Raw genomic sequence first — 8,796 nt, 5'->3', positions numbered from 1 at the left:
TGTTTTTGTTGAAAAAGAAGAAAGAAGAAGAATGAAAATAAATGAATTGAATTGAATTGAATTGAATTGACCCTTCCCCGACCCTAGCCCTAATCCTAATCCTGAACCTAATCCTAACCCTTACCCAAACTCTAACCCTAAACCTAACCCTAATCTTTACTCTAACCTTACCACTGACCAGTATTTAGCCAGGGGGTAATTGCCCTAATATTGTTGTGTGTTGTAGGAGTGTGTGTCAGTGCATTTAGGTTATCTTTTTTTTTTTAAATGCAGTATTGCTCAGATGCCACATTACTTTCAGTGTTTGTGATTCTCTTCCCACAGATGCTGTGGATGATAGACTATGAATGGCTGCGTTGGGTCCTGGTCCTACTTGGACTGGTCCTGTCCAGTGCCGTCCTCCTCCTGGCCCTCTGGCCCTCGGTTAAGGGCGACGACAAGAAGTTTGCTGCCATTGCCCTCTTTCTGGTCTTCGCCTTCCATGCTGGCCTTGCTATAGGATTCAAGGTCCGTAGCACTCGTAGACAATATACAAATAGTGAATGGTCACGAGTGCAATGGTACAAGATTTCGCACGAGGTGAAAGATAGAGGCGCTCTATTCAACGAGGCGAAGCCGAGTTGAATAGTGCGCCTCAGCTTCCACCTGTTCCATTGCACGGCCGGGTAAAGACCATACACTATTTGTTTTATACAACACCTCAAACATCAACAGATTTGGTCCACACGGATTCTTGAATTTAGCACAGAAATGGCAACCATTTTCTGTGAAAGACGAATGAGTAAATGCACAGTCACAGTCACCATGTATGTATATATCCGAAACGAAGTCGTTTACAAAAATGAGTGACAAAAGTACGCACTCGCAAGCGTGCTTGTAATTGTTGAGTGCGCGCAGTAAATGTTTCTTTATTGTGACATCAGAGCCATGCGATGGAACAAAAACTTCGAGTCATTCTTGAGTTTAACATGGGAGTCAATGGAAATGGCTGACGTCAGCCATGCGCTATCCATTTTGGCTCAAACAAAATTGCACGGCTGACAGCCAGAGAGACTTTTCACTATTATGTCACGTGATGAGCAATCGACCAATCGGATAGCTACATTCTAAATAGGTGTTGTATAATTGCTCCTATCCTATTTGGAGGACCATTTTTCTGCTCCTTCATACTGCTTTTGTGCCCTATTAGCTATGTTGTGGACCTTCATTCCCCTTCTCCGAGTCCTGTAAAGGAATTTATTGAGACTACATTTCCAACTTTGCTTTTTGTGTTCGTGTCACAGAAAGACGCATCATACAGCTGAAATTGTTTGCAGAAAAGTGCAAAATTGTTTCAAATCATAAAATAAAAAAAGAGATTACTGTAAAACATTTGTTTAGGTTAACATGATAGAAACCAAGTCAATCAATTATTTTCAATCAATTCAATCAATTCAATCATAGTTTATTTCCAATCATCGAAAATCAAAAAACATAGTACAAAGTATACATGTGATGAAATATTGTTCAAACGTTTGCATAAGATTCATGTAATATATATACGAGACAAATTATAGAACAACATATAACATGTACAATATTTAGGAAAACACTGTATAAATACTTCGTGGGCGAGCGGAAAATAAATTCGATTATGGAAAATAGTGATCCACTAAAAAGCATAGCTTGTCGGACGTGGATCGCTAGACAAATAATGAGTAAATTATATACTATTCTATAACAATATACATGTAATTATTTTGAGATACACCGGTTGGGAAAAAATATAGAATACCAATGCTAGTGCCCGGACACTGCTCACTGAACCACGTGTACCGGGAAAATATGACAAGGACAATACGTTCGTACACACATTCGATTACCCACACGTATACACTGTAAGACGCGAGACAGTACCGAGAGGAGAGAAGACGGTAACAATACAAGTCTACGAAGAACAAAAGACAGGAAAGGAAGAGGAGAGAAGAAAGAAGAGAAGTCTGCACACAGAACACGCCAAGTGCTGCGACATCAGGACAAGTGAAGGCTCAAGCATGAATCAAAACAATTTAAATTATCTAAGATTATAAGTAGAAAGTAAATATTTTCTGAGTTTGTATTTAAATGTAACAAATTTGGGGGAATCTTTTAAACTATTATCTAAATTATTCCAAAGTCTGGGTCCGGTATAAAGAAATGTATTTTGGGCATGTGCGGTTCTCATTAATGGAAGATGAAATTATACTTCAGTGGTTGCAAGATGTCTAATGTCACATTTTCATAACCCCAAATTTTATTTGCTCCTTTTACCTTGGAAAGCCTCTATTATCAAATCAGATGTAGTATATGGCTATAATTGCTGTTTACCTATTAATTCTTAACAATCTTTCTGTAGTTAATATTTTACATTTGCTGTTTGTGCATGAAGAAAATTATAAGGACACTTCTTTTTATCTTTTACAGTGAGTTTTCTATTAAAAATTGTCAAATCTTGGGTTGATACGAAGAATTTTGTAATAGTAAAATATGTAACCATGTGCCCAGTCACTGGAGGATTATGACCGATTTCCCATTGATAACAATCACTCAGTTTACTGATACCAACTAATATTTTCATCAGGCAAATAATGTTCTGGTTCGAGTTGATGCCTGCATTATTTTTTTTTTAATGTTGTTGCTGTGGATATTTATAGATTATTTTTACTCGAGTGTGATGTAGTCGTGTTTAAACGCTCAATTTTTCATTGCTTCATCAGATGTACTTTTTCCACACTGTTCACCATGGTCCTGACCCAACTACAACTGCGGCACCTGTGGTCCACCATACGACAAAACAAGCCCACGTCACTCCCAAGCCTGTTGGAACAGCTGCCCATGGCAACATGCCAGCGTCACAACCATTGCAGGATATCCCCTCTTAGCCGCTCTCAGCCTCAATCAATGGAGGTTGAGAAGAATGCATGAATATGACAGCATATGTTGTACAAGAGGGCATCTTCTAGGTTGTGTGTTTGTATGTGTGTGCTTGTGTATGTGTGTGGTGTATGCATGTTTGTGTGGTGTGTGTGTGTCGCTTACCTCCTGGTACTAGTCGTTTGCTTTGTAAGCCACTTGTAGTCCCAGATGACAGTAGGTGTATTTCAAAATCTACAAGTTGGACATCCTATATGAGGCCATGTATAAACAGTGCACACTGTATTCTAATCCCAATCATGTCATGGTGTGCATGATAATATGCACACATTTATTTGTGTTACATACATAAGTTTATGTGTCTGTGTGTATATGTGTAGGTGTGTGGGTATATGTATGTTTGTTTGTGTGTGATTGTGATGTCACACAGCTTACTTTGCTCTTCTTCGGTATTTGCTGCACTTTGAAGTCTTCTAGTGTCAGACTCCCAAATGTTAAAGTTCAGCTCACACCACTGATTGGTACTGGAGTAATAAACTATGAGATATTTGTTTTATATATTTTGAGGCTCATGCCTTTACCTCTCTTGTGACATTTTGTTTTTCTTCATATTGTATTCTGCTTATTGCTATGTTGTCACAGATTTACCTTGTGAATCAATCACTCCACATCTGACTGGAACATCTCTCAGTGATTCACAAATAATGGCTACAATGTACCACCTTTGTGGTGTGATCTGGTGCTATGGTAAAGAGGGGTCAATAGAACGCCTGTTTCACGGGAATCAAGTTGACTGCGTGTGGTTTGTAGGGAAATTTTTAATGAACTTATGGCAGTAAATTAATATCTTGGCAGATAGAAGTGTTGATGGCATGAGCAACAAGGTGAGTTCTGATTCTGAAGTACGCGAACTGTGAAATTGCTCCCAGCTGTTTTCATATGTTGGTACTGATGACATTTAAAACCTTTTTGTGTCGTGAAAAACTGCAAAGCAAGGAATGAGCCACATATTTTTCTGTTCAATTCTTTAAATATGTGTACATCAAGTTGTACTAAAAACATGCATATTTACAGTTCCACTGCAACCTAAAGATATCTGGCCTTACCTCATCGATGTTAGGAGAGAAGTGTTGTTAATCCATTGTTGTAATCAGAGTATAGTTGCATTCTGAACATGATTTTCTTTACATGAATTGTGTACTGCTCATTCAACTTCTATTTACCTTGTTTGTTTTGCTATAGACCGTTATAGACAGGCCAAGAGTGCTAAGTCATACAGTAACAAATGTTCATGTCGAGTCTGTTTTGTACTCTTCCAAACATGAGCTTCTAGATTACTATCATTTTGTTTATCTGCATAGTGGTGCATGTCATTGATATTTTGTGTTGAATTTTCAGAGTGTTTTTGTTTTGTGGGAAGAGGGGAAAGCAGTGTATATTTAAAAAAACAAACATTATAGGCATACGTGTAGTGCAGGTGTAGTGAATGGTTAGGATGCATGGTCACATTGTACATGCAGATTTTTAATCATGAATGTGTAGCAGAATATGATAGATTTTGCCTGTATCTCTGTCATAATGTGCAATAATACTCCTGCTATAACTTCATTATTTTTCCCAACTTGAGACACTGACAATGTGTTGTATCATCACTTCACTTCTCATTACTAGTATTAAAGGAATGTGTACCGGTAATTTTATGTTCATTTCCCATAAGATCTTTGGAGGTTGCTTGAGGGACTTGAGCATCTGAAGGCCATCGCACACTATACGACTTTCGGTCGCACGATTTACCGACTTTGGATCTGAAATAAGCAAGCATGTTTTTTCTGAGGCTATTGTGATTCATTTCAGATCCAAAGTTGGTCAGTTGTGCGACCGAAAGACATATTCTGTGCGGTGGCCTGAAGTGTAGAATATTTTCGAGTTTGGTTTAGTTTTTGCCACAAGCACTCTGCCACTTTGTACATACATTATACACTTCTTTCATTGTTTGTCATACTACACTATCTATTCAACTGCCAGAGTCAACTTTGCCTTTGTAGTGTGAAGTATTTCAGTCACACATCCACAAGTCCTGGCCTGTTACATGGGTATCCAATTCTGTATGTCCATCTGTTTGTTTTCCATTTCTCCATTTGGAGATTGGTTCTCCTTACAGTTTAGATGTATTTAAAGGGCTGGTATAGTGTTGGTTGTGGTGGAGGATTGAGATTTTAACTTTTTGCAAGATACATTGTACAATGTAATTAGAAACCACTTACGAAAATATTAGAGGAATTCAAAGCTTATTTGATGGAAGTCGCTTTTGAAATGGCTGTGATACCCCAAAACAAGGTATAACAAAGTGACCTTTTTAAAAGGGGGTCCCACCTTTTATTATGAAGACTTTGTTTTGGGGCATTTCAGCCATTTCAAAACCAATTTTCATTTAATAATCTTTGAATTCCTCTTATGATGGTACAGTGGACTCCCGTTATAACAAAGTCCTCGGGACCGGCAGTTTTCTTTCAATATATCGAAATGTTGTTGTAACCGTACAAATATTAATAAACAATCAAAATACATAGACTGGACAATGTTCCATCCCGAATTTTTACTTTGTTGTAACCAGAATTTTGTTGTAACTGTGTTCGTTATAACGGGAGTGCACTGTATTTATAAGAGGTTTCTCATTATCTCACACACACATACACACAAAAATATTAAATGTATCCCTTTCATAGTCTTTACCTTACAAAGCAGCGCTACCAGGGTGTTGTCAAATTGATTATGTTATTATATAATCTACTTGATGCAGTGAATAGTGATGAGGGAGTTAACAAAGTCCTAGACAATCATTACTTTAGACAAAGTGATGGTATGCGGGTTATCATCATTCCGAGCATGCTAAGGATATTGAGCTCTTTGTACAGGGGTGTTGAAATCAACTGAATACAATTACGTGTGTAATGATTATCATCTTGTCAAAGTTTTTGATTCTCTTGTGAAAATTATAGTGGTACTCTTGATGGAGAATTTTGAGATAAAAGTCATCTGTTGATCCATGTTTACTTTGCTTATTTATATTAAAGTTACATGAATTCATGTTTCTGATGTCAAATATGGAGAATAAAGAACTAAATAACAAAATATTTGGCTTTTAGTACAGTGTGTATTTCGACAGATAACATTGCAAATACATTTGTATTACACTCAACTTCAATCCCCCGATCCCTCAACCCCCCCAAAAAAAAGAAAAAAGAAAAAGAAAAGAAACAAAACAAAACAAGAACAGAAAGGTATAACAAGGAAAACCAACCCATTCACGGCAATTACAATACATTACTGTACCCTGGCTTGCATGTAATGTGGAGAGCAGACTTGGAAAAGGATGAGAAATCATAAAGCCCAGATACACACAGATTATCCAATACATTGTAGTGCATCAAAATGGTACATCTACCAACTGCACATTGGAGCTTTGACCAGGAGCAGCGATCTGTGCTTCTTTTACTGCAGTTCGTATAAACATATTTTCTTCATATTGTAAACCGAGGAATGTTCACATGCATTTTCATTTTGCGAATTTTGCCAGAGCCATGATTTGCAAAATTAAAATGCATGCTTAAGTTTTTGCCTTCACTTTATGCTCATTAATGCCAACGCCACATGCAAGGCCTGTGGCCTCCAATTAGCGAAAATTTCATCTCGAAATATAACATATTTTACAGTACATGTAATTGATATTAAAGGGAGTGTACAGTTCTGGTTGAGGTGAGGATTTGGTTTTAAACATTTTGCAAGATGTGCAGAAACCACTCTATGAGTTGTCAAAGAGCATGAAATTCTAAGGGGTATCAAAAGTTTATTTGATGAAAATCGGTTTTGAAGTGGCCGAGAAATCCAAAAACAAGGTGAGACAAAGAGATCCTAATAAAGTTGTGGCCTGTAGTCTTTTATTATTATCACTTTTTTTTGGATATCTCAGCCATTTGAAAACCAATTTTCATCAAATAAACCTTGAATCCTTCTTAAAATTACATGCTCTTTCATATTTCATAAGGGGTTTCTCATTATCTCACTTGGGAATGTAAAAAACATGGATCCCTACCTCAACCAGTACTGTACAGCCCCTTTAAGGGAAAATATGAAATGTCAAACAACAGTCCTCATTCAGATTTTCTGCAAATACGATTACCAGCTTTGATCTCAAATGATCATGATAAAAACAGGGCTGGGGAGCCTCATTATACTGAGTTGCTTGGGACGACTGAGATTCCCTCATAATATCAGGTGTCTTGTCATATCAGGAATAAAAACAAGAATATAAGAGAAATGGGACCTCAAAAATGACCTTGTTACATCAGGTATCTCGTTATATATGACCTCTGTAACCAGGTTCCACTGTATAAGACAAAATTATGCAGCCTCATTATTTCGGCATTGATGTACTGTATAGGCTGTTATTTTCACGACGATTTAATTGTTGCGAATTTCGCGAATTACAGTTGGATTGCGAATTTAACAACACACAAAAATGTATCCGTGCGCTAGGGTAATAGTGCATTTACGTAAGCACTGGTGTCAATTCACGTAAACAACATCTTGAGAAAATGTCTTTGACCTCGCGAAAATATCTGTATGCAAAAATGACAGCCCATACAGTATGCCAAATGGCTCTTGTTCTCTATAAACTGGGATTGGCACTTGAACAACATGTGGAATGTGAAGAATGTTTGTTTTAACAGAATTGGTCTTCAAGAAATACTCAATAAGTGTGTCATCAGTCAATTACCCATCTTATTTGTTATCCAGTCAGCCTCATCTAAGTCGAATACACAGGGACCATAGAAAATCCTTCCACTTGTGTGTTTTTCTCCGACTTAGCAAATTGTTCAACTTGTGCGAGGTTGACTGTATATCTTTTAATATCATGTACATCATTTCATGCTTCATCGCAACTTGTCTCAGGACCAAGGACTGTTATGCATTACATGCCAGAACCTGCATTCAGCCAATTGGGAGAGAGAGGGTGTAATACATAGCTACAGCTGGCCAACCTATCACACTCTTACATGCTACTGCACATATATGCATAGGGTATGTATGACAATTACAGTGCACTCCTGTTACAATGAAGTCCTTGGGATTGGTGGTTTTGTTTCAATATATCGAAATTTCATTATAGCTGAACAGTTAAACATATAAAGATATATAGATGATGTAATTTTGGGACCTGAATTTTTACTTCATTGTAACAAGAATTTTGTTATAACCATGTTTGTTATAACGGGAGTGCAGTGCATGTAGAGAGCTTGAACAAACGGAGAAGGAAGGATTGACATGGAAATATCAAATCTGTGCAATCAACGCTAAGGATTGAGATGATCAACCTGCCCATATTTTAAGATGTGTACACTTTTTAGTGCAATTTGGAATATTCTCCTGGTCATTAGATGTTATATACCTGCTCGCAAAGAGCTTCAGACTCGTATATTCTCAGAAGACATTATTGGAACACTGGTCTCCACTGTAACAAATTACATTTAATAACAGACTGATACACTTTGAATACTATGGGCTTGAAGAAGATGCCACAGCAGTTCCTATCATATGTCTGGTATTTTTTCTCCCAATAAGAGCTTTCTTCATCAGAGTTCCCCTACACAAACAGTCAAAGTCCACCAAAAGAATTAGTCATACAAGCAGCAAGCGAAATTAATAGCCCATTATTATGCATGGGGAGGGAGCAAATCCATGATTTTGAATACATAATGAAACTTGCTTAATTAGCCCATTACAAAAAAAAAAAAGGAAACAAAAAACAAGGAAAACAGAACATGCTGTCACCCTGCATTTAAAGGGATATGTTGTGGTTTCGGTTGAAAAGGGGCTTCAGGTTTCCAACTTATTTGTGAGATA

At 37.3% G+C, this 8,796-nt stretch overlaps 1 protein-coding gene across 1 annotated transcript; it reads left to right on the top strand.

Moving 5' to 3' along the window:
• Positions 1 to 324: 324 nt before the first annotated feature.
• Positions 325 to 3,893, top strand: LOC139715038 (protein YIPF2-like; the record flags this gene model as incomplete). Its single annotated transcript, XM_071626664.1, has 2 exons — positions 325 to 507; positions 2,736 to 3,893. Coding segments are annotated over 2 exons (348 nt in total), but the record flags the coding sequence as incomplete, so codon positions are not given.
• Positions 3,894 to 8,796: the final 4,903 nt, after the last annotated feature.

The sequence above is a fragment of the Diadema antillarum genome, unplaced genomic scaffold (assembly GCF_040938485.1).
Source record: "Diadema antillarum isolate AM-2024a unplaced genomic scaffold, OU_Dant_1.0 seq00002665_RagTag, whole genome shotgun sequence".
NCBI lineage: Eukaryota > Metazoa > Echinodermata > Echinoidea > Diadematoida > Diadematidae > Diadema > Diadema antillarum.
Note: the sequence above shows the minus strand (reverse complement) of the source record. Positions and strands in the feature narration are given on the sequence as shown.